The sequence below is a fragment of the Chelonoidis abingdonii genome, chromosome 22 (genome assembly GCF_003597395.2).
Source record: "Chelonoidis abingdonii isolate Lonesome George chromosome 22, CheloAbing_2.0, whole genome shotgun sequence".
NCBI lineage: Eukaryota > Metazoa > Chordata > Testudines > Testudinidae > Chelonoidis > Chelonoidis abingdonii.
In genome coordinates, this window is record NC_133790.1 from 31,693,486 (window position 1) to 31,720,043 (window position 26,558).

The 26,558-nt window shown below is 46.7% G+C and overlaps 1 protein-coding gene across 8 annotated transcripts in view; it reads left to right on the top strand.

Moving 5' to 3' along the window:
- Nucleotides 1–26,558, top strand: part of NF2 (NF2, moesin-ezrin-radixin like (MERLIN) tumor suppressor) — a 104,610-nt gene that overhangs the window by 61,207 nt on the left and 16,845 nt on the right. For 2 of the 8 annotated variants that reach the window (XM_032764645.2, XM_075059922.1), the window contains 5 exons: nucleotides 4,199–4,321; nucleotides 4,734–4,951; nucleotides 7,014–7,119; nucleotides 18,436–18,566; nucleotides 20,076–20,235. In XM_032764645.2, coding sequence (XP_032620536.1) covers nucleotides 4,199–4,321; nucleotides 4,734–4,951; nucleotides 7,014–7,119; nucleotides 18,436–18,566; nucleotides 20,076–20,235 — 738 coding nt within the window. Of the gene's footprint in view, nucleotides 1–4,198; nucleotides 4,322–4,733; nucleotides 4,952–7,013; nucleotides 7,120–18,435; nucleotides 18,567–20,075; nucleotides 20,244–22,785; nucleotides 22,914–26,558 lie in introns of those variants that run through there. The other 6 variants (XM_032764647.2, XM_032764648.2, XM_075059921.1 and 3 more) reach the window with 6 other exon arrangements.

The window sequence follows — 26,558 nt, forward strand, 5'->3', positions numbered from 1 at the left end:
GCCGCCATGTGACCGAGGCAGGCTGAACATGACCCGGGGCCGAGGTCGTGGGGAAGACGAGTAGGCCTGTCTATGACGGAGACTATTGCCTGGAACCGGCTGGGTGAAAGCGATGCTGTCGGCGAGCAAGTTGGAGTTCCAAAGACAGCCCCAATGAATTCTATCCATCTGAGCTGGTACGAGGGATGGACTTGCGAAATTGAGCAAGAGGCCCAAAGTTTTCGAAACAGTTCCCTGATAACCGTTATCGTGCGCGGACGACCTGAGCCCTGAAGACCCGCGAAACCAAGCCAGTCATCCAGGTAAGGGAAAGACACATATTGCCTTGCCCGACGGAGGAAAGCGGTCCACTACTTGCCATACATTTTTGAAACCCGCAGGGCAGAGGAAAGGCCGAAGGGCAGGACCGTGAATTGGAAGTTGCGGCCCGTACCACAAAGCGTAGATAGTGTTGGTGTGGTGGCTAGAAAAACATTGAAAACATGAAAGTACGCGTCCTTGCCATGTCGAGAAGCAAGCGAACCAGTCTCCCGGATCCAAGGGACGGGATAAAGACCCCAAAGACCAAATGCGGAACTTCAACTTCTTTACGAAGGCGTTGAAGTCCGCGGAGCTCCAGGATTGGGTCGGCAGACCCTTCCTTATCGACTTGGGGATTCAAAAAATAAGCAGGAAGTAAAACCTCTGTCCACGAGATCTCGAGGTACCTCCTCTTGGCTCCGATTTCCGAGAAGCACCGTGTGGACCTCCTGCAGGAGGAGATTCTCGTGAAGAGGGTCCTGAAGAGGGACGAGGAGGGTGCGGCTGGGAAGAAGGGGGCGAAACACAACTGCAAGATGGTAGCCAAACTCCACCGTGCGTAAAACCCAACGATCCGAAGTTAGTCGGGTCCCACGCCGGGAGGAAGGGAAGAAAGGCGGTTTGGAAAAACAGGAAAGGAGTCCGGGGAAGGACTGGTTCTCCGCTGCCGCCATGTGACCGAGGCAGGCTGAACATGACCCGGGGCCGAGGTCGTGGGGAAGACGAGTAGGCCTGTCTATGACGGAGACTATTGCCTGGAACCGGCTGGGTGAAAGCGATGCTGTCGGCGAGCAAGTTGGAGTTCCAAAGACAGCCCCAATGAATTCTATCCATCTGAGCTGGTACGAGGGATGGACTTGCGAAATTGAGCAAGAGGCCCAAAGTTTTCGAAACAGTTCCCTGATAACCGTTATCGTGCGCGGACGACCTGAGCCCTGAAGACCCGCGAAACCAAGCCAGTCATCCAGGTAAGGGAAAGACACATATTGCCTTGCCCGACGGAGGAAAGCGGTCCACTACTTGCCATACATTTTTGAAACCCGCAGGGCAGAGGAAAGGCCGAAGGGCAGGACCGTGAATTGGAAGTTGCGGCCCGTACCACAAAGCGTAGATAGTGTTGGTGTGGTGGCTAGAAAAACATTGAAAACATGAAAGTACGCGTCCTTGCCATGTCGAGAAGCAAGCGAACCAGTCTCCCGGATCCAAGGGACGGGATAAAGACCCCAAAGACCAAATGCGGAACTTCAACTTCTTTACGAAGGCGTTGAAGTCCGCGGAGCTCCAGGATTGGGTCGGCAGACCCTTCCTTATCGACTTGGGGATTCAAAAAATAAGCAGGAAGTAAAACCTCTGTCCACGAGATCTCGAGGTACCTCCTCTTGGCTCCGATTTCCGAGAAGCACCGTGTGGACCTCCTGCAGGAGGAGATTCTCGTGAAGAGGGTCCTGAAGAGGGACGAGGAGGGTGCGGCTGGGAAGAAGGGGGCGAAACACAACTGCAAGATGGTAGCCAAACTCCACCGTGCGTAAAACCCAACGATCCGAAGTTAGTCGGGTCCCACGCCGGGAGGAAGGGAAGAAAGGCGGTTTGGAAAAACAGGAAAGGAGTCCGGGGAAGGACTGGTTCTCCGCTCGGGTCGGCAGGGGTATATATGCGGTGCCGCAAAGGCGCCACGCCAGGGGGCGCCTGCCGACCCGCCGGGTGTTGCTAGGGGAAAATTCTTCTGACGAATGTGCACGCAGCGCGCGCACACCTACTTGGAATGAATATGAGCAACACATCTCGAACAACAGTTACAAAGGTGAGTAACCGTCTTTTTTAATCTAGAGATCTCAAAGTGCTTTGCAGAGGAGGTCAGACTCACTATCTTGATTTACAGAGGGAAAGTGACTTGCCCAAGGCTGCCCAGCAGGCCAGTGGCAGAGCTGTTAATTAAACCCAGGTCACCTCAGGCACAGTCCAGTGCGCTCGCCACTAGGCTGTATAAGAAATGTGGAGATTTGCTGCCCTCCCTTGGATTAACCCCCTTATTGTATCTCGCTGCCTACAATCCAGGGTTACTGTGTGAACTGGCTCTGAGCAGCCTTCTCACATCATGAGCCCTGAATGGGATCCTGACCATAACAAGTGGTGACTGATGAAGGGTACTTTAGCAGAGAGAAGCACCACCATTAAAGCAATGGGTGTCCTGCTTTCAGAACATAGCCGGTGCCTGAGGATCACAGGGAGATGGCTTATCTCCTTGTTGGGCCCATTAAACTCAGCATGTGGCCTGAGTAATGCAGTGATCTATGCATGTAGCCTCGGTATTTATAATGGGCCCATCACTGTGAGATCTGGGTGCTGAAAGGTGGTGAATTAACTGGTTTTGCAGTTCCTTCCACCGCTTGGTTAGCAAAGGTTGCAAGTTGTACAGTGTGCAGCTGCTGCTTAAGATACTGACTGTGGGGGGCTTTCAGAGGCAGTGTATGTGCGGCACATTCTCCTGGGAGCAGGTGGAAGGGATTCCACTAGATTAGGCTGCATCAGAGAGGGCCTGACTGGCTGTTTCTCACATGGAGAAGTCCTGTGACTTGCACACTGAGAGGAGGCAGCTTGACTTGTATAGGAATCTTATTGTTGGTAATTATACACTTTCTGGCCTACCCATTAAATGAATGGAATGGGGAAGAATCTCCAGTGCATTAGGCTTAATCTTCCGTTGGATCTGATGGAAAATCAAAGGTCCATGTTGTTTGAACTTGTGGTCTGCAGTGCTTGTCATCCTGGGATCACAGAGTGCTCCACGCACATTGATAGGCCTGTCCCCTTTTGGTAGTGAAATATCCCTAGTTGACAAATGGGTAAATTGAAGCAGAAGGAGGAGATCTCTTACTCATCCGAGTGCTCTCCAGCTACCAGACAACATTCCCATCCTGTCCACGAAATGCACCATACCTAGGGAATTGTAACAGGGCTGAGGGAGACTCCATCCAGTGCGGGGTGAGTGTGTTCCGTCTTTCTTAGGGCTAGGGGTGGGACGTACATAACCTACATCTGTGCCTCTTTAGCCTGAGTCAATATACTTGCCCTTCTTAGCAGGGCAATGAGGCCTCAAGGCAAAAGTCAAAGTACTTGCCTCTAATAGCTGGGCAGTGCTGCCCAATGACCAGTGTCAATAATTTGCCTCAGAGGAGCAGTAAGGCCTAGTGGCTAGAGTCCATAGGTGCACCTCCCTGAGCAGGGCAGTAAGGTCTAATGGCCAAAGTCAGTAAATTCATCCCTGGTGGCAAGGTGGTGAGGGCCAGCGGTTTGTCAGGAAGGGGGCCGCCACGCGCACAAAGGGGTCTGCGCCCTCCCTCTCCACTGGACTCCAGTCCAGGGTCCTGGGAGTGCCTGGAATGCGTGCCACTGAGTGAGCAGGGCGGTTCTGACTGAAACACACTGACTCAAAATTCAGGGTCACTAACTGGGCCACTATCTGGTTGCCCTGGGATGCTTCCTACCATATTTCCCACTGCTGCAGTCTGGGCGTCTCAGCTGTCTCCAAGTTCCCTAGTCTGCACTGTCCCCGGCAACTCCAGACTCTGCAGGGCCTCTGTGGGTAGCTTGGCGTCTTCCTGGGTTGCGGCATCTCTGACTCCCATGACCTCAGGCTTCAGCTGATCATTTGCTGGAGCTGGTGGCATCCTTCCTCCCTGGCAGCAACTCCAGCAGCACCTGAGCTGAGCTTCTCCCTTTTTTACTAGTGCATTTGGAGCATGCCCAGTAGAGTTGAGAGGGCTTGGTTAACACAATGTAGTGTTAACCCTTGCCTGTCCAGTGTGGGGCGAGTGTGCCCTGTCGCAGGAATACACTGAATGTTGGTTATTCTAATATTTGTTATTTCCTTTCCTCTCCTCTCCTCTCATCTCCCTAGATGGAAAGACAGCGGCTGGCTCGAGAGAAGCAGATGAGGGAAGAGGCAGAGCGAACAAGGGATGAGTTGGAGAGGAGGTTGTTGCAGTTAAAGGAGGAGGCGACAATGGCCAATGAGGCTCTGGTATGTCTTTGTGATGATTGTTCTCCAGTCACTCCAGACGTTCGCGACTTCCTTTGCTGAAGTCAGCAGACATACAGTGTGCATTCTGAGGCTATTCGTAAGCTCCGGTTTGTGAACAGGGATTAAAAAGGTAGATGGGTCAGCTGTATGGTCTGGTGCAAGGGCCCTGCTATGACACGGTCTCAGTGGAGGATTAACTGGAGGAAAAGAGCCTGAGAATATCAGAGTCTTGGTTGAGAGCTTATTGCAGTGGCCAGGGCACTGCAAGGATTGTGGAAATGGGAATTTGAGCACATGTGGGTCATAGTATAAAGGTGGGGCACGAGACCTATCGTCCCTACCATAGGGCTCTTGAACATGTCAGGGTAGAGCCCTTGTGTATGCTGACACTGCTGTATGTGTTGATTCCCAGATGAGATCTGAAGAGACAGCAGACTTGCTGGCTGAAAAAGCCCAGATCACAGAAGAGGAAGCCAAGCTGCTGGCTCAGAAAGCAGCTGAGGCGGAGCAGGAGATGCAGCGGATCAAAGCCACAGCAATCCGGACAGAGGAAGAGAAACGGTTGATGGAACAGAAGGTCGTGGAGGCAGAGATGTTGGCATTGAAGATGGCAGAAGAATCAGAGAGAAGGTCAGCAGGAGGAACCCTACACCTGCTTCCATGCTCCACTTTCCAGATCTGCCAATGAGTTTAGCTGAGACGTATCCTGGGGTCACACTTTTATACAGCCCTTCCAAACTGTGTGCAGTAAGCCCTTGGTATCCCAGACACGTGTGAGGGCTAGTTGACCACAAGACGCAGCTGGTTTCTTTCTTTAGTTTCATGTTTGTCAAAATGGTAAACTGATGTGAATAAACATATCAGGTCTCCCTAATTTTCGTGTATTTGAGCCTGATGCTGGAGAATTCTTATAGGAGAGATACAATGAGGAGAGAGTGACCAGGAGAGGGAATTTCAGCTACTGGTTTTGGTGGGTGGCTGGAATGTATTCTTCCTTTCAAACTGTCCATAGAACTCTTCTTCCCTGGCTCATCTTGGACCACTAACTAGAATGTGCACCCATTGGCTCAGATTATCAAGGAGCTGTAAGATCAGCCACAGAAACACCTGCCGTATTCTCTAAAGTATTTGGCTCCATTAATTAATAACACTTGAGTTTTGCTTCTAGTTATTAAACTCAATTCATCATTCTCTCCCTTGCTCCGGCATTGCACTCCCAGATCTCTCACCTTCCTGACTAGTCACGAGGCTTCTGTTGCATGTTGGGCCTGGGGACCCTTTGTGCCAGAGACCCTGTTGCATGTTATGCCTGGTGTTCACAGCCTTGGTATGCCAGAGCTCTTGTGATGTGTTGCATTAATTAGTGGGTGAATTAAAAACAACACTAACTTTCTCCCTGTTATCACTTATGAGTGCACTGGGCTTCAGCCCTGTCACTTGTTCAATAAGTTTATTCCCAGTAATCCCTTCTCTATCTTGAGCTCCCTTTAAATTCTGATTCAGCAAAGGCGGCTTCTCTCTCTCTCTCTCTCCCTCCTCATCTCTCCTTTTGCTTTCTACCCGGGGAGTGTTCTCAGGAGCTGCCATACATCAAGGATAAATGGTAGTATGAGAACCCTTGGGTCCTGAGATTGGCATGTTAAAGTCCATATAGGACTTGTTGGACATTTTCTTCTGTTCCTTTTAGACAAACAACCCTCAGTAGATGATTAATATTCAGAAGACCAAAGATTCTGCTCCCCAAGCCAAAGCTTCCTACCTCTGCTCTGATTTTGCTCACTCACTGTGTTCTCAAGTTGTCCTCCCCACTCCAACAGCTTGACCTGATTCTCCAGGTGTCAGTCTTTTTGCAAATGCTAACACAACATCTCTATTTTAGAGCACGCCCTTTTGTGACTTGAATTTTCTGCTGGGACCTGATCAGCCCCTCTTCAATCCCCTATTAAACCAGCCTTGGGTGAAACTCAATGTTCACCACTAAAACTGGGGAGAGGGAACCCTTAAACTTAGGGTGCCCTAAATTGAATGGGTAACAGCCCCACATGCAGTATCAGATCCTATCAAGAAGAAGACCTGATAGGTCATCTAACCCAGTGATTCTCAAACTAGGGCTGCCGCTTGTTCAGGAAAAGCCCTTGGCGGGCCAGGCCGGTCTGTTTACCTGCCACGTCCGCAGGTTCGGCTGATCGCCGCTCCCAGTGGCCACAGTTCACTGCTCCAGGCCAATGGGGGCAGTGGGAAGTGGCGGGCAGTATGTCCTTCGGCCCACACCGCTTCCTGCAGCTCCCATTTGGTTGGAGTGGCGAACCGCGGCCAGTGAGAGCTGCGATCAGCCGAACCTGTGGACATGGCAGGTAAACAAACTGGCCCGGCCCACCAGGGGCTTTCCCTGAATAAGTGGTGGCCCTAGTTTGAGAACCACTGATCTAGCTGGTTTTCTCCATCCTTGACAATCAGTGCAGGTTTTTCTTCTTCAGTATTTGTCCAGTCTAGTTGGAAGGTCTCAAGTGATTGGGTTTCCACTATTTCCCTTTTGGAAATTATTCTGCAGCTTAATAGAACTCATTGCCTGATAAATCCCAAACCCCCTTCACCCACACTTTGGTGCTGCTCCATTTCTCCTTCTCTGACTTTCATCCCACTCCATTCCTTCCCTGTCCATCTCTGATCTGATGTTTGTTACTGTACATAGGGCAAAGGAGGCTGATCAGCTAAAGCAGGACCTTCAGGAGGCTCGAGAGTCTGAGCGGAGAGCAAAGCAGAAGCTCTTGGAGATCACCAGCAAGTCATCATACATGGTAAGAGTGTTTTGTATTACAGCTCCATTTTTTCCCAGGAAGAGGGCAGCTTCCACTTGAGGGCTTTAAAAGAAGTTGGGCTGTTTCCATAGTGCCACCTCCTAATCAGAGGAGTTATGAGACTGCTTTGTTGTGGAACTCAGTTAGGGTAATTGCAAACAGTTTCCTGTGCTCCTCAGCCAAGTCCAGATCTGGTGATCTGCAGTTTAGCAGAGAACAGACTGCTTCACTCTGTCTCCCATCTACCCTTTTGCCTAATACAAGAACAATGAGGTACAAATGAAATTGAAAAGACAACAGATTTAAACATAAAAATTGTGTTTTGTTAACCTGTGGAGACAAATATAAAGTATTGAGGCCAAGGGCTTAGTGGCATTCAAAATAGGATTAAACACTTGTGTGAATAAAGGCATCCTCTGTTTCCTTAGATCAGATAAAAATTGATCAGAACCTATAAACGCATTAACCCAACCTCCCTTCCTGTGTTCAGGAAGAAACTTACCCTGTGAGAGATTACTCTATAACTGCTAGTAAGGGGATTGCACACCTTCCTTTGGTGGATCTGGTACTGGTTGCCATTGAAGATCAAATACTGGGCTAAATGAAAGTTGTTCTGATCCAATCTGGCAATTCCTTTCTTCCTGGCTTTGCTTCTTTTGCTGTGAATTTTATTGGGATCTGTGAATGCCATCAAGTAGTCTCCACCCCACAGCATACACCTGGTGGCCTTGCTATCTATCTGTTTGTTACTCCCAAGAGGTGGGAGACTGGCATGAAGGAGTGTGAATAATCTCCACAGATGCATCCCATCTGGAGCAAGTACCAAACCTTTTACCATTTCAATTTTTCTTTGAAATGCCATCACCTCAAGTAAGTGTTTAAACAAGCCACATGAAGGTGGTTAGAAGTAAATGTCTTCTCGTCCACATTCTCCAAAGCTATCTGCGAATGATCAGAAACTTTTAAGAGATTGCAGTGATTGAATGTCTGAGACTTCTAGACTTAGGGCCCCTCCACTGAGTGCTAGCTGCTTCTGTGCTTCATAAGCCTACTCTTTGAACTCACCTAGCTTTATTACCCTATGGACCAACAGGCTGTTGGGGTCCAATAATTCTAATGATGACTTTGTCGTACACAGATAGTGAAAGATTGTGGTTTGGAAGCTGAATGGTCGTATCAGCCAAGTACCAACAGCTGTGAGGAGCTTGCAGCTCCAAGCTCTCTCAGACTTCCTCCCTCTATTAATCAGTCTGTCCCACTGAATGTGTTCTTTCTTGTCTCATTCCTGTACTTTGGTTACTCCAGTCCCTCAACTCCAGAGCTGGCAGGATCTGATCCGTCTATGCTGCCTAAGCAGCAGATGGCTAAGCTACAGAAAGGACAGGAAGAGACTTACTATTTTCGTAACTCAGTCTTCCACCAAAATGGTAGCAGATATGCTTTATAAAAGGTGCTAAGTTGTTCTCAGAGCTCTTGAAGCCCATGGCCAGCCTGCTTTTGAGGGTTTTTTATGTTACCAAGCAGGGAGAATTAGGCTTATTTAGGACCAGTGTGTGAATTTGAGTCTCAGATCAGCAGGGGTAGGAGGCATCTTTGCACCACTCTTCAGTGACTCAGTTTGGGCTGATTGGCTCCAAAGGGAGCGTTATCAAGTTGCCATCAGTGGGAAGGAGAGAAGATCTTTACTGTAGCTGAGGGGGGAACACCCTTGAGGCTCTGAGAAGAGCATGATGGTGCCTTTACAATCAATGACATCACGCTTTTCAGATGCAACTCTTGATCTCGGCTGTCAGCAGCTCCCTCTGCTCCCTCTCCTTCCTTAATGATCTATCCCAGCCCTTTGTTTTTTTTCCATTCATGGTACCTCTTGTATCTCATTATTTCAATGTGCCCTCAACCTATTTCACTGCGCTTAGATACTGAACACTCCAGGCACTCTATTGTCTGACTTTCTTTGATCCTGTTACCATAACCAGTTCTCCTGTGCTTGTCCTAAATTTTCCAGCTGGCAAGGACAAAAGAAGATGGCAACTTACAGGCCATGACTATGACATGGCTTTGTTTTCATTCCTTCTGCCAATCGGTGTCTTCCATGCCTTCAGGCACTTAAACCTTACCTCTTGGTGATGGCCGCTATAAGCAGACTGTTTGCCTAAATTTATTAAATGCAAGAGACTGGTAGTGCAGCATTAAGATTGTACAGTTAAAATCACTTCAAGGGAGAAAATACAAACGTTCTTCGAGTGATTTCCCTGTGGGTGCTCCACTTCAGGTGTCAGTGAGGCCTGGCACCGTCAATCGGAGATTTTCGGCAGCAGCATTTGTCAGGGCCATGCATGTGTAGTAGTCATCTCGTGGCGCTGCTGGCATCTTGACTAGTGTGTGACCTGACCCCCTCACTTCCTTCTTAACCGTCCTCAGCCTGAGACAGAGCTCTGGGGAAGTGTTCCAATGTCATCTTCTACAAGAAACAGTTTAGATAAGTTTAGTTGTATATTTCATAAGAGGTTGGTTAGTTGTAAGGAAAAAAAAAAAATTTTTTTTTTTCCTATCGTTGTTCCCCCGGAAACACTCAGCTGCCTCAATGATGCCTGATTCCTCAGGCTTTAAGAGATATGACCCCTGCCTCGAAGCGATGCCAGTCTCCCCTGGACACTCCATGTTTTTTCCAATGCCTCGGTGAGTGGCACATCCCTCAAAAGTTTGCTCACTGTAAGTAGTCTTAAAGTGAGAACCAGGCATGAACATTATTTCCACCTCAAACTGATTCTTATGGAGAAATCGCTCCAACCGAACCGGGACAACAGACCTCCCCGTCCACTTTGGAATCAACTAAAGATAAGGCTCAATCCTTGACAGTTTCGAAGAAAAGAGTATTGACCTCTCCACAGAGAGAATCACAAAAAAAAAAAGACTGTCTTCTGTCAGGTCGCTGTCCTCGGTGCTGACCACCATACGGGTGAGCACCTTTGAGGCACAGGGCACCTCCAGCGCCGTCTGTACCAAGACCTCTGCTGAGCCTAAAACGAGAGACATGGAGTCAAGGTATAAACATAGACATGGCTCCTCCATGGCACTGACCACAATGGTGCAAGAAACTGCACAGAGACCCTCACTGACCGTCATGCAGCCACTGATGGACAGAGTCAAGATGGTGCCGCCCGCATCAGCTAAATCAAGCTGCAATTCACTGGCTCACTCTACGGCTCCATCTAAGACTACATCATTGATACAACCAGTACTGCAAGAAATAGCACCACAACAATTTCTCAAACAAACATTTCAGTCTTTTCAGTACTGATGGCTCTGCAGAATGCATTGCCACATACCAGCCTACATCTCTTATTGCACCATCAATGCTTAGTGAAGAAGAGGAGGAGGATGCCTTTTAATCACAGCATTCCTCTCCTGAGGAACGCAGACTACCAGAAGGACCCTTTACGGTTTAAAACCCAGTGTAGGCAGGCAGTTCATCCATGGTATAGACAACCCTGGATGTCAAGTATCAGAGGGGTAGCAATGTTAGTCTGGATCTGTAAAAGCAGCAAAGAGTCCTGTGGCACCTTTTAGACTAATAGACGTATTGGAGCATGAGCTTTCGTGGGTGAATACGAAACCCTGGATGTGTCCACCTATGCCAGTCCTCATGCAGTGGCCACCCTGGGCCCCATAGGCAGCATACAGGGCTCCTTATATCAGACCCTTATCTCCACCTAGAGGTGAACTCAGATCATCTCCACCATCCTCCAGTCCACAAACCTTAGTAGCCCAGGAAGACACAGGAGAGGAAGGGGAGGAGGACGCTGAATAAGAGCCCACATCACCAGCTCACAATTCCTCTTCTTCACCAGGTGAAGCCATTATGCCACCACCTCCTACCATAGCATATGATTTCAAACAGTTTCAAGAACTGTTCAAAAGAATTCTGTTGAACCAGGACAGCTCCCTTGAGGAGGTCCAGGACACACAATACAAACTTTTACAGATTTTACAAACCTCGTCCACCTCTAAGGCCAGGTCTACACTGCGACTTTAAATCGGTTTAATGGCCGATATACCGATTTAACGCTGTATCCGTTCACACGACGTCGTCATTAATATCGAGTTAAACGGCTCCTTAAATCGATTCGGAACTCCTCCCAAACGAGAGAGTAGCGTAAATTCGATAGTGATAACTCGGATTAGGGTTCAGTGGACGGAAATCGACGTTATTGGCCCGGGCGCATCCCGAGTGCAGCACTGACCGTCTGGACAGCAATCTGAACTCGGATGCAGCGGGCAGGGTAAACAGGAAAAGCCCCGCGAACTTTTGAATTACATTCCTGCTTGCCCACGTGGAGCTCTGATCAGCACGGCTGGGAACGCAGTTTGAAATCGAAAAAAGAGCTCCAGCATAGACCGTACGGAGTTACTCGGTCTGATCGCTGTATGGGGAGACAAATCTGTGTATGCAGCTCCGTTAGCACACGAAATGCCAAAGCGTTTTGAAATAAAAACTCCAGAGACACACGCTGTGGTGCAAGCGTAACGGAGCCAGGACTCAAATGGACGCCTATGAAGGGAGGGAGGGGTACTGAGGACTCCAGCTATCCACAGTCCACAGCAGTCTCTGAAAATATTTGCATTCTTGGCTGATCCCAATGTCTTAGGGTCAAAACACAGTGTCTGGCGTGGTTCAGGAACAGCTCCTCAGTGTTATTTCCCCCCACCACCACGTGAAAAAAAAAAGGGAAAGATTGCTGTGCTATGGCGTTTGCTCATGCACTCCGCGAAAAAAGCGCCAAAGGGTTGTCTGCTGCCTTCACAAAGGAGGGTGAGGCTGTACCCAGCACCACCGGGCAGTGTTTCTGCCCCATCAGCACTGTGCTCTCAACACGGAAGTGGAACTATGGGATAGCTGAGGAACAGCTACCCACAGTGCACCGCTCCTGAAATCGAGGTAGCTTTGGACCATTGGACGCAATACAATCGATCGGTTTTTATCCATGTGGACGCGCTAAACCGATTTTATTAGATCTGTTTTGTAATATCGGTTTAAGCTAATTCGAAATAATCGTGCAGTGTAGACGTACCCTGAGATAGCCTTGGTGATAAATGATGCCAGCCTGGAACCAGCAGAGAAGTTATGGCAAACACTAGCTACCATCCCACCAACATGCAAGAGGGGAGACGAGAAATATTGTGTGCCTACCAAAGGAACGGATTTCCTCTTCTCCTGCCCACCACCCAACCCTCTAGTAGTTGAGACTGCTAACTAACATAGCAAGCATCCACATTACAGGTCCACTCCTCAGGACAAAGACTGCATGAGGCTCGACCTCTTCGGGAAGAAAGTGTATTCCTCAGCAACTTTGCAGTTCACAGAGCTAATTACAGTGCTCTCCTACAAAGTACAACCACAATAATTATGGCAAATTGTATGAATTTACCAACAATCTGCTGGAAGAGAAGTGGGGCCAATTTAGAGCCATATTGATGGAAGGACAACTGGTAGCCAGAATGGTCTTGCAAGCATCCCTGGATGTCACTGACCCAGCAGCACGAGCAACAGCTACAGTGATTGTCATGCATAGGGTATTACAGCTACAATCCTCAGGAATTCCGAAAGAGTTGCAAGTGAAAGTAGAAGAACTCCCTTTCGATAGGGAAAAGCTGTTTTCCACCTAAACCAATGAGGTCTTGAGCAACTCTCCACACACTAGGTACTTACACACCTCTCATCAAACGGAAGCGCTACCAGCCATACCCACGACAGAGAGGCACATTGTTCCAGAGACCCTGTGAGACGCAAAGACAGAGATGGGAGACCATCTCATTGCAGCCAACAGCAAACAAACAGTTTTGAAAGATTGGTCCAGGGTCTGAATGACCTCCCCCACCAGACAGCACCACTGACAAATATTTCTCGCTTACTTGGCTATCGACTGTGACCATTCATGGGCAACAATCACCACAGACTGTTGGGTCTTAGAGGTCATAAGATTGGCTATGCTGTCCCCTTTACCTCTTGCCCACCCACCTTACCCCCGTCCCCATCCCACTTCAGGTACCCTTCTCACAAGCACCTGCTGTAACAGGAAGTAAACAATCTTCTACAACTTGGTGCTGCGGAACTAGTACTCCTGCAATACAGGGGGAAAGGTTTCTACTCCCACTACTTCTTAACCCAGAAGAAAAACGGGATGAAGAGATCTCAGGAAGCTCAACAAGTTCGTCCAATCCCAGAGATTCAAGATGGTTACACTAAGTACGATAATACCTGCACTGGAATGTGGGCACTGGTTTTCAGCCCTCACCCTACAAGACGCATATTTCCACATTACCATACACCAAGCTCATAGACGATTCCTGCAATTCACAGTAGAAAGCAACCACTACCAATATAGGGTTCTACCCTTTGTCCACTGCACCAAAACTCTTCTCTAAAACTCTCAGGATAGTCACAGCACACCTTCGCAAACAAGGAACAATGATTTTCCTGTACCTAAACAATTGCCCCCTGAAAGGCCCTACCCAGATGGTAGCGACAGAGATCACCCAGAGAGCCCTTACATTCTTACAGAACCTAAGTCTATAAAGAGACATACAAAAGCCAACCCTTGTGTCCGTGCAATGTCGAGGTGCACCTTGACTCCATACAGGCCAGAGCGGCACTACTGATGAACAGATGCGTTGCAATGATCAACCTCATCTTGGTAGTCAACACCAGTCCATGAATCATGGCACGGAACCTGCCTGCAATCGTTAAGTCATAGCAGTTACAACCTTCATAGTAAGCCACCCAAGACTACACATGCACTGCCTTCAAGGGTGTCTGAGTTCGGTGTACACACCCAGCAAACACAGCCTAAACATAAACCTGCCACCACCACCAAAGGTACTGGAATCCCTACAGGGATGGACAAGACCGGAGAATGTGTGCACAGGAATCCCCTTTCATCAGGATCCGCCATCGATAATAATCACAACAGATGCCTCATCTGTTAGGCTTGGGCACCCTCCTGTACCACCACCATACAATTTAAGGCAGATGTTCACATGTGGAGACCCAACTCCATATCAACCTGCTAGAACTGCAAGCAGTACACAATGCCTGTCTCTGTAGCCTACCACTCATAAAGAATGGAACAGTACCAGTGATGACCAATAACATTGCATGCATGTTTTATGTTAATCGACAAGGAGGGGCAAGTTCCCATTCACTGTGCAATGAGGCCATGAAATTATGGAACTAGTGCATCCATCGCCACAGAAACATCTTGGCCTCCTACCTCCCCAGGTGTCAGAACATGACAGCAGACACTCTACGCAGACAGTTGTCTCAAGACCACGAATGGGAAATGAACCACAGTCCTATAATTCATATTGCAACAATGAGCCATCGCTCCCATCAATTTATTTGCAACATCACTACACCACAAGTGTCCACTCTTCTGCTTGAGAGCAGGATTGGGACATTAGTCATTAAGGGATGTCTTCCTCATCACATGAGATGCATCACTTCTATATGCATTCCCACTGATTCCACTGCATTCTAGGGTCATACACAAGGCCAAAGTCATACTGATAGCCCTAATCTGGCCTAGTATCCTGATCTGATGCACATGGCAGTATATGTCCCACGAACTTTCCCATCAAGGGCGGACCTTCTTTCTCAGGACAACGGAAGTGCACCAACCTGCCTGGGACCTAAATCTGGTTCTTAAATGCCTCACCAGACCCCCATTCGAACCTCTGGCTATTTGCTGCTTGCTCCATCTATCGATGAAGGTGGCATTATTGGTTGCAATCAGTTCTGCTAGACGAGTAAATGAGATAGGAGCACTAATGGCCAGTCCCCGATACACTGTATTTTTTAAGGACAAGGTCATATTGAGACCTCATCCAAAATTCCCCCCTAAAATATCATCCTTCCATCTAAACCAACCTATTCACCTTCCCACATTTTATCCCATAGTGCGTGGGAGCGCACAAAGAGACTATTTTGCGTTCTCTAGATGTTAGACGCGTGATCGGTTTTACCTGGACAGAACAAAGCCTTTCCAAAAATCCTTAAGGCTTTTTGTCTCCACAACAGAGTGATCCAAGGACTCTGCTATATTTACACAGACACACTCTAAATGGATCTCCAGGTGCATCCAACTCTGTTATCAACTGAATAAAACAGAATTGCTAAGAGGGCTCAGATCTCACTCTACCCGACATCGGTAGCTTTCCTGAACAATGGACCAATCCCAGATATCTGCAGAGCTGCTACTTGGGCCTCTGAGCATATGTTCATCAACCACTATGCAATTACCCAAGACTCATGATCAGACTCCATACTAGGCCTAACTGTGTTTTTCTCCACTATGCATGCAACTCCAAAGTCCCCCTGCCTCCACCCTCCCTCATAGCGGGGCACAGCTCTGCAATCACCTGAAGTGGAGCACCCACACGAACAGTGCTCAAAGAAGAAGGGAAGGTTACTCACCTTGTAGAATAACTGAGTGCTCCACTACCCATCCTCCTCCCCTCTACTTCGGAGTTCACAGTAAGGACTCTACAGTAGAGAAGGACTTGAGGGAGTCTGGTTGTATGCATACTAGTCAAGGCACCAATGGCGCCGCAAGATGACTACTGTCCCCATATTTCCCTGGTGGACACTGATACCGAAAATCTCCGATTGACAGCACCGGGATGCACCGACACCTGAAGTGGAGCACCCACAGGGATACACATGTTGAACAACCTCAGTTACTACACAAGGTGAGTAACCTTCTCTTAAGCTAGCTCAGTTTAGTAATCACAGTTTGCCCTGGGAATTTCTCATCTTCTCTTGTTACAAGTGTATTTTAGGATTACTGAAAATGAGAGAAGTGAGATGGGAAAATATTTCCTCCAGATTTGAAGTTGATGTACCTGATAGCACTTTGTGTATAACTGGTTTCACTGTTCTTTGCTCTCTCTGCGGTCTCCGGTGCATATGATCAGTTAGTCTGTTCTTCACCAGTTTAGGTGGCTCTTCCATACAGCAGCAGTGAAGAGAGGGATGAATGTAGTTGTATAACTGCGGAAAGTTGGCATGGGAACTCAGCAGATGTAATATCTGAAACTACTGTTAAAATCTGTAAAACTTGAAATCTAGTAATTTTTTAACCAATTATTTAAAGGGCAGTAAGAGCCATTGTGATCATCTAGTCTGACTTCCTGCATAGGCCAGAAAACTTCATACAGGTAAAGCTGTCCAAAGTGCCTCAGTCCCACTGAAAGTCCATGAGATTCAGGGTCTGTCTACACTGCAGTCAGGAGGTGAGACTGCAGCAGTGTAGACATGCCCAAGCTAGCTTTGATCTAGATAGCTGGAATAACAACAGTGCTGAAGCTGCGGCAGCATGGGCTGAACAACGCTGCCCAAGCAGCGAGCCTATGCTGCGATTGCTTCACTGCTATTGTTCAAGCTAGCTAGATCTTAGGTATGTCTACGAATGCAGCAGTCACACCTTTGATTGCAATGTAGACGTACCCGTAGGCTCTTCAGTCACTTAGGAACCTTAGTCTGTTTTACCTCTCTCTGAGATTCTGGAATTTAAAGTCACAGGTGTCCCTTTGAAGAGTCTCACAGCAATATTAACTTGGCTGCATTGCACACAAACAGCAGCAGGATAAACTCTGTGTTGGCAAAGAAACAGAAGTAGGAAATGGTATTTACATTATATGCACAAAGTGGGTAAATTAACATAACCCTTGCGCCAGGCCAAGCATCTAGCTTCAGCTGCCTTATTCTCACAGCTTTTGCTTGTTCAAAATGTTCCCATTTCAGCTTCAGTTCTGCAGGACAAATGAAACGATGCCCTGCTGGATTTATTCATTGCAAGTGAGGGACAAGCCCCTACTGCAAGTGAAGTTTATGCCTATGGCAAGGGAGGGAGGCTTATTGTGCGAAGTAAATCCATTGCTATCCCAATCAGAGCTGCTGCTGCCAGCCTTGGACAAGCTACAACAGTCCTTGGATTATCTTAATCTAGGGAGCAAGGGAGCTCAGCACAGCATTCTAGCCTGTGAAATGTGCAGATAGTTCCTGCCTTCGGTCCCAGAGTCAATACACACAAAGCGTGGCCTTATTCTTGACAGTTATTGTCAAACCTCCCACCAGCCCGTAGTCCTTTATAACACCTTTTGCTGTGATCCCCCAAGCCAAGCAAAGCTGGGGCAGGTTAGCCTTTGGCTAGAAGACCTTAAAGGAATAGTGTGTGCAGGAATTAGTGTTGGTGATTTTAGCACACGGCGCTCTTTCCTTTGAATCAATAATGAGCCGGTTCCTCAGCATAATACTAGAGGGTGCTGTGTGACATAAGGTGCCATCTTTCAGATGAAGCTTAAAATGGATGTTCTAACCAATTGTGACAATTGACTATATACCATGGAACTTTGCAAGGGTCAGGATGTGTTGGTCAGAGTCTGAGATCCTGACCGGTTTCTGATTTTGGGTAATTCCATTCTGCCACCCTTTTCTCTGCTCTTCCAATTGAATATAGGATTCTTCTATCATAGAGCGTTTTGTACTAACACCCTTCGCTTCCTGTCCTTAACTGGTATGCAATTTTAAATAGCTGCCGAGTTTCACCCCAGAGGCAGCTGCATTCCAGCAGTGTCTTTAGTGATCCTTGTGTGTGTATATATATATTAAATAAAAATAATACCTAACTTTTAAATAGTGCTCTTCTTCAATAGATCTCAAAGGTCAGTAATATTATCCCCATTTTACAGATGGGGAAACTGAGGTACAAAGGGAAAGTGACAGAGGCAGAGTGAGTCGCCCAGGGTCACTCAGCAGGTCAATGGCAGCGCTGGTAATAGAACCCAGGTTCTGCGAGTCCCAGCTCAGTTCTCTATGCACTGGGCCATACTGCCTCTCCTAAACTGCTTAAAGTGTTAGTGCTTTTCAAACTGAAGGATTTCTATGTTTAATGTAAGTAGTTATCTTTTATTTCCACTGTGGCATATGCTGGGTTCTTCCGATGGTTTTGATGATGAAGGTATGAATCACATTGTCCCAGCAATACTCTCCGACCCCTGTACACAGTAAACGAGGTACTTTCTTGATCAAATGTTGTTAGAGACAGCGTAACATCCTTGAAAAGGGATGCAGTGAATTAGCACATAGCCAGCATTGTCCATGCAGTCAGAGAGCCAGGTCTTCGCTAAAGCACCACTAAGCAGGTTCTTGCATTACAGGTCAGCCATTGTCTTTTCTTTTTAGCTTCCTGCTACAGAACGCTCACAGATTGCAGTGCCCATGTGACCAAAGATGATTAATCTGTGCTCTGTCTTTAGCAGCCCATGAACTCAGGTATGACAGTGCTGCCTGCTGACCTGCCAAGCTTCAACCTCATCAGTGAGAGCCTCTCCTTTGACTTCAAGGATACAGACATGAAGAGACTTTCCATGGAAATAGAGAAAGAGAAGTATGTAGCTTGCTTCCATGGTCTGTGTGCACAAGTCAGATTAGTTCTTTGTGTAGCACAACTGCAATGAATGGAGTTATTCCTGGTGAATATGGCGTATTGTTCTGAAATGGTAGATCTCAGATGGGTGGCAGTGTGAGGCAAAATGGGAAGGCCTCCACATTTCAGTCTGCTGGAGCAGACCAGCTGAGTCCCTGCCAGGCATGTGGTGTAGTTGTTAAGAAACTTAGTCTTCTGTCCCCCAGGGTGTGTTCTCCATGTTGCCCTGGTGGAATCTTGATCTCATTGAGACCAAGAGCTGAGCAGGATTCAAAACAGGCTTGAATAATGAGATCTGTTCAGTTACTATGTTAAAAACAGACGGGATATTCACTCATCTGCTGTGGACATGAGCTAGCCACTAACTTCTTGGGATTTGAATTAAACTTCCCCTATAGTCCAATTAGTCTGTAACTATCCATTGGGAGGTTTCTTGCACCTTTTTCTCAATCATTTGGTGTTGACCACTGTTGGGGTGAGAGAGCCAACTAAATGGACCACACTCTGATAGGGTATGGCAGGTCCTGTGTTTTTACCGTATGTGGGAAACTGAGATGCAGAGAGGTTAAATGACTTGCCCGCGGTCACAGAGGAGAATATTAGAGCTGGGATAAGATCTGAGGAGTTTCCAATTCACAGTCCAGTGCTTAAATCATTGGATCACATCATCCCTCTCTAACCACACAGCTCAAATGAGAAGAACAAAAATATTCAATCTGTGTTGATCCACTGCAGGCATGTCTGTACTCCAAGTGCTTGGGTGCAGTTTGTAACAGGGCCTTACGCTTAGCAAGGCAACCTGGTATGTGCTGGTCTTTTGCAACCTCTGCATGCTTTGCCATGTGTTATTGCGTTGGTCTCGGTACTGAGTCACAGTCTTGGCTGCCCATAGTGTGCTACGCAATGTATAATGGGAGACAGTTAAGGCCAAAGTGACAAACCATTTTAGGTGCATCAGTACGCGATACCTTAAAGAGACCTATTTTTGAGACAGTGCTGAGCCCCCACCCACTAAAAATCAGGACCCTTTATGACATCTCGAGACACCCAGAATCACTAGTCACTCTTGGGAAATCTGGCCTAGATGAATTGAGAATTTCATGCATTTTGGTAGACTGGGTTTATAAATACACTGTGGAGTAGAACAACATTGTTAAAACCTGTAGCTCTCATTGGAATTGCAGAGGACTAACCAGCATCATGCTGCAGTTACTAGCAGAGATGGGGAGGTATATAAACATAATCTGGGCATGCTAGACTGGCTATTTTTTCATACCTGCATGACACAGTTTTGCTCTTGAATTGGCTATCTGGCATCTATTTTTAATAAGGAACAAACTGCTCAGTGTAGTTCACTGTACAGCATAAACTAGTGTAGTCAATTCCACGCTCTGGGCATGATGAAATTAAAAGCCCCTATCAGTTGTCGTGGAACCGCATAACTACAAGGCTGTGTATTGTGTGTGCCAGAGTGGAGTACATGGAGAAGAGCAAGCACCTGCAGGAGCAACTAAATGAGTTGAAGACTGAGATTGAGGCGCTGAAGCTGAAGGAGAGGGAGACGGCGCTGGATATACTGCACAATGAGAATGCCGACCGAGGCAACAGCAAGCACAACACCATTAAAAAGGTACCCAGGTTCCTACCTTGCTCCTGATGAAAAACAGGGCTTAGACTCTGCTCAAGGAGTCGTCTTAATATTTTGATTTAGGTGCTTGTCCATGAATGCTTAATCCAGACCAAGATTTACAGAGACTCTGTGCAATAACTCTAGGTAGCTCAGACTGGTGTGTGTCTGTTGGTTGACTTACCCTTGTAGTGAAGACAAGCCCTAAGTTACGCTACTCCAGTTACATGAATAACTTAGCTCAGGGGTAGGCAACCTATGGCACGGGTGCCGAAGGCGGCACGCGAGCTGATTTTCAGTGGCACTCACACTGCCCGGGTCCTGGCCATTGGTACAGGGGGCTCTGCATTTTAATTCAATTTTAAATGAAGCTTCTTAAACATTTTAAAAACCTTATTTTCTTTCCATACAACAATAATTTAGTTATATATTACAGACTTATAGAAAGAGACCTTTTTAAAACATTAAAATGTGTTACTGGCACGCAAAACCTTAAATTAGAGTGAATAAATGAAGACTCGGCACACCATTTCAGAAAGGTTGCCGACCCCTGATCATAGCTGGAGTCGGCATAGCTTAGGTCGACTTACTCCAGTGTCTTCACTGCGCTGCATTGACGGGAGACACTCTCCAGTCGACTTACCTTACACTTCACAGAGAGTAGTCGTACTGGGGTCAACTAGAGAGTGCTCTGCTGTTGATTTAGCAGGTCTTCACTAGGTCCACTAAATCGATCCCAGCGTGGATCTTCCCTTAGTGAAGACCAGCCCTTAGTTTGGGAACTAGAGAGTCAGGAAAAATCATAAGTCTCTCTTTGGCCATCACAGCTGACTCCTGTCTATTCCATAATGTGAGAGACATTACACTATACATTCCTGAGTTATGGGTCTTAGGTGGAGAAGGCCCCTTCTAGCCTGGATCTAGGCAGCCAGCAGTCTCAACCCCTCCCATCTCACTTACCATAGAAAGACAGAAGGGGACAGGTGGGTGCATCAGGTTGACTGGTCCTAAATTTTGTAAAGCTTTAAATACTGTTAGTAAGATTCTTGAATTGCACCTATTGCATGAGGTAATTGTTCATTACCCCTTGTTTCAAGTCACTATCCAGGAGCTACCTGTACTTGGCCAAAGGATTTAAAATGACTGTACCTTACTGGCGTCAGCATTAAGCAAATGAAAAGGTCCTAACAAAACTTATCCTTTTTAAAAAATTGATCTAGTTTCTTCTGTTGCTGAGAAACTCTGCTACTCAGTCCCCCTCAACCAGGGAAATTTTAACAAGGATCTGATTTGGAAATCCAAGCATAAGGAATGTTTTTTAGCCAGGCTTTCTTACAAAAGTTTCCTTCCTTTTGAAAGGTCTAGAACTCCTAAGATATGTGCTGGGGCTACAGTTTAAAGGGGACAATGCCAGTGGTAAAAGTCACACTTTATAAATTAGATCTTCCCTGTGTTACTAATCCCATCAGAGTATTAAAACAAAACATTTCAAAGTTCTGATTTTGCTCTGCCTTTCACTATCGAGAGTTTGATTTTACTGTCCCAACTGAACTTGGGGAACAAAGAGTAAAATAATCTAGTCAGTTTCACTTCCTAGTTCTCCTGTTCTAGCCCTATGCTGCCTGCGTTCCCAGTTGGGAGAGCAAGAGAGATACCTAAATGCTCACAGAGCTTGTGTTTTTAGAGTCTGGAAGCCTCTTTGTTCATATTAGGCTTTGATAAAGCTCTCCATTTACATTCTGGAGAATCTCCTTTTAAGCTAAAAATGCTACATTTGACCTCTAAACAAATCTCAAAAGCTGTTGGCAGAGAGGAGAGTGAGTCCCATTTGTCTCATTGAGGAAGGTGGTTAGGCATTTGTGAATCGTGAGTGAATCATCATTGCAATCAGGACTGTCTACTCAGTCTTTGTTCACTAGCTGAAGCTTGAGTCTTGTCCTCTCCGCTTACCTTCTGAAGTATTTTCCGAGGGGGGAAGCAACAGAGAAGCTCTGGCACCACTAGGCCATGTTGCTTAGTGGTTAAAACACTGGACTAGGTCTCAGAAAACTGGGGTTCTGTTTCCATGGCAGCTGCTGCCCTTGGGCAAGTCACTTCACTTGTGCTCAGTTTCCCCATCTGTAAAATAGGGCTAATGCTACTGACCTGCTTTATAAAGAGCTTTTGAGATCTACCAACGAACAGCACTATCTAAGAGCTAGGGATTATTGTTGGTTGTTATCTCAGGCAGTGGAGCAAAGATTTTTAAAAATTGAGTCTGTTAGAAGGAGGAGTTAAAATAAAAACTCAGACAACTTGTTTCGTGCCATCTGGGTATGAGGAGGGCTTTAATCTTTACCACGATGACAGAAGGGGAGATTTGAGACACCTGAAAGAGAAAATTATATCAATAGTTTTTCCCTACTTAACTAATAACTCCCTCACCTCTCCTGGACACTGCTAAACACTCCAGCCTGACGGGCAAACTGTACAGATTGCACAAATGACTTGGCACTGCTCAAATCACAGAGGAATTTTTGTTTTGTTTTTGTTCATTTTACTTTGCTGGTTTAGCCTCAAGCCCAGGGCAGAAGACCTATCTGCATTTGAGACTTCAAAGTAGGTTATTCCAAGGTACTCTGTGTGTGGTGATGGGATCGCCATCTGTAATACTAACCTGTGCATGAGCTTGCCTGTGAAACATGCTGCTATAGCCAGCTGTCAGTGCGGCAGCCCCCGAAGTGCCACCCCAGCAGCATGCTTTGCAAGTGTGAGATCCAGTGCCATGTCCCACCCCACCCTTACATGGAGCAGAAGAGCATGTAATAGACACCAGGATTGTTCTGTCTCATCTTGTCTGTGGGGTTCACAGCTTTTGTGTATTCACTTCTGTCCAAAGTCCTCTGTCTCGGTGGTGTCCTCCTTGATGAAAGCTGAACTGGGACAGTAAGTGGGGAGCGGTACCCTCTTTTTTTTGTTTGTTTGCTCCACCGGCAGCACTCAGCGCTCCCCGCCCCCCCCCCACTCTGCTGGCAATGATCCCCCCCTTCAATGTCCCAATATTTTCTTCCTCTCATCTGGTCACTCTAGGAGTGAACTAAATGTGGAATGCCTCACATGCCTGATCACACTTCACTGTGTGTGGGTGGAAATCTACCAGAGAAATGGATGCCCTTTGCAGACTCTGCAGGGTGTTGCAAAGTGAAGTAGAAGTTGCTTCCTCCTCCATTTGCTGCAGATGAAAATTCATGAGTTAAAACAAAACAAAACAAAAAACCTCAACTTAAATTCACTCTTGATGCTGCTGCTTTTGCTTCAAAACTGCTTTGCGAAAGCCGTAGCTCTGTCTTAGAGCAGAACAGCTGGTGAATGTATAGTCAGCATCTCTCGGCTGAGAGCTGCTTATTCAAGAGAAATGTCAGGGGAAACAACTGAAGCCAGCCGGTATCTGGAAGCATCAGCCAGGCAGGCGTGCAGCTAAAGCTAGTCCTATGAGACTAACACAGTTAGAATTGTTCACCACAATTGATACCCGGAGACTGGTATTCTCAGCTTTAAGGGCTGCGTTCTCGCTCCTTGTCTGCAGTCCTGTAGAATCCTGGAAATGGAAAAGACCTTTTAAGTTCCATCTTGCCCAGCCCCATGGGAGCATAGTTGTTCCCTATAATCCGTTCTCCAGGGCACTTTCCAGTCCATTTTTAAATGACTCTGGTAATGGTGCTTCCGCCACTTCTCTGGGAAGTTGTTTTATTGATGGAATGTTAGCTGAGCAGCAAGACTGCCTCAGTCTCTTTCATAGCGATGCTACATTTCACAGTGTTAGTACCATAGGGGGGTAGCATGGCCAGACTAGGACTTTCTTTATTGCCCTAATATCTAGGGGCCAAATTCTGCTCTGTGACAGGTGCACAACTCCACTGAAGTCAACGGGAGCAGAATGTGACCATTGCAGCCTAAACTAATGCTACCATCTCTCAACTTTTGTTTTTCTCATCTTTTGCCCCTCTGCTGCAATGCTCTTGCCCTACTCCCTGTCCCTGAGGGTACTAATGCCTCCTGCTCAGTTAACACCATGTCTGTTATCTACAGTATGTGCTTTTCTCTAAAGACTTAGCCTCTTCGATAAGTCTAGTCTGTGGCGGCATGTGTGCAGTTTACTGACTTGTGTGCCTTTGTGAAGACCCTTTTAATACCTCAGACAGCTTCAAAGATGGTATCTCTCTTTACCATAGCCAAAGAGAAAGCAGGTGTGTCCTGATCTTCAGACACCGGAGGGCTACAGTAGGCCCTGATCGTAGCATTGAAAGAAGAAACTGAGACTGCCTGCCACACTAGCAGCCCCTCTCAAATGCAAGCAGAAAGCTTCTTGGCAAACTCATTTTGAAATGCACTGTTCTGTAGTGGGGATCAGGTTGGCCTTACACATGTCATAGTCTAATTCCCCACTCTGAACCTTAGCGTTCAAAAGATGGGGTACCAGCATGAATTCTTCTAAAGCAATACCAGCTTTACTGTTAGCGCGCCACCAACCAGAATTCCAAGGCCTGGTACACACTCTGGTCCCCAAAACCTGCCAGGGGAACCCCAAGACCAGATCCTCTGGATCTAAGCGAAAGAAACCTTTCCCCACCGTTGCTCTCCCAGGCTCCTTGCCCGGGTTACCTGGGAAGGATCACCATGATTCACTCCTTGAACCTCAAACAGAGAGAAAATTCACCCTTCTTCCTTCTTCCTGCTTCCCCCCAGACTCTCCCTAGAGAGAGAAGTAATCCTAACACGAGAGAGAAATTCACCTTCTCCCCCCTCCCTCCTCTATTCTCCCCACCAATTCTGGGATCAGAACCGTCCCGGGTTCCCAACAGAATAAAAAAAACAATCAGTTAAACAAAGAAAAGCTTTTTAATTAAAGAGAGAAAAACAGTAAAATATCTTTGTAAATTTAAGATGGATATAGGTACGAGGTTTTCAGCTTATAGACATGGAATACCCCTCCCAGCCTACTATACCAAGTACAAAATTAAAATCCTTTTCAGCAAAATAGTGAATTTGCATGACTCCTTCTCAGCCAAATAACCATTTGGCAAATAAAGAAAACAAACATAAGCCAAACTCGCGATCGAACTCTAGTACTCACTATTCTGAACTTATAAGAGCCTGGATTGGAGAGAGACCTGGTTGCACGTCTGGTCACTCTCAGCACCCAGAGAGAACCACCGCCAAAAACTAACAGCACACACAAAAACTTCCCTCCCTCATGATTTGAAAGTATCCTGTCCCCTGATTGGTTCTCTGGTCAGGTGACAGCCAGGCTTACTGAACTTGTTAACCCTTTACAGTCAAGAGATATAAAGTGCTTCTGTTTTTATTAACTCCTACTATCTGTTTATGACAACATGAAAGGCCCCTGATTCAAAAACAGGAAGAGAAGCTTAAGTCTTGGGAGGCAGTGCTGCTGTGGATAGAGCACTGGGCTTGGAATCGGGAGACCTGGCTTTTTTTGGCTTAGGCAAGTGACTCCACTGCTCTATGTCTCAGTTCCCCATCTGTAAAATGGGGATAATGGTTCTTTTTAGAGTGCTTAGAGTTGTACAGGTGTATTGGAGCTAAGTATTTGAAATTTAATTTTATCATTGTATTTTAGTTCATTTCCTATTTAATGGATACACTATTACTAAAACTGGGGGAAAAGAAAGATGCCCAGAATTTAACCTTTCTCGATGTTCAGTTTACCATATTTTATTTTTCAAATTGATCAGTGTTTTTCAGGATCTATTTCTGAATCAAAGATGTTTGCTCTGTTCGAAAAGTAGCAGAAGTCAATGTAGACAAAAATGTTAGTGCTTCTTTTATTAAATAATCTGCAACTCCAGTCTTAGGTGTGTGAGTGGCATCTGTAGGCTGACTGTGTGGAGAGCATTCTGTTCAGTTAGAGCTCACCATAGGGATGATGTGATACAGGTTAAAGTGTTAGCCATAGACTGTTCACTCCTGGATCCTGGATCTGCATTGTTAATGGAGTGGTCTGGATGTTTATTTGAGCTGTCCAGACCTCTTGCATCTGTGAATCGTTCAGTCAAGATTTTGTGTAATCAATCCGCTCCTTGCTGCTCTTGACTGAACTGCAGGTGCTCCAAGAAAAGCCATTCTCGTTGTATTTTGGCATTTCCTGCCCTCAGGACCAAAGATGCCAAAAAAATTAAATGAAAGTGTGTAGAGTGGCATTGAATGACTTCATTCCGCTTTTGTCACCCCTCCAAAAGGTTTGGGTCAAGTGTTCAGGTGGGGCTGGATGAACATTTATGTTGGAGCCTGCTGTCCCATCTCTTAATCTGCAGTTATTTTTAAGA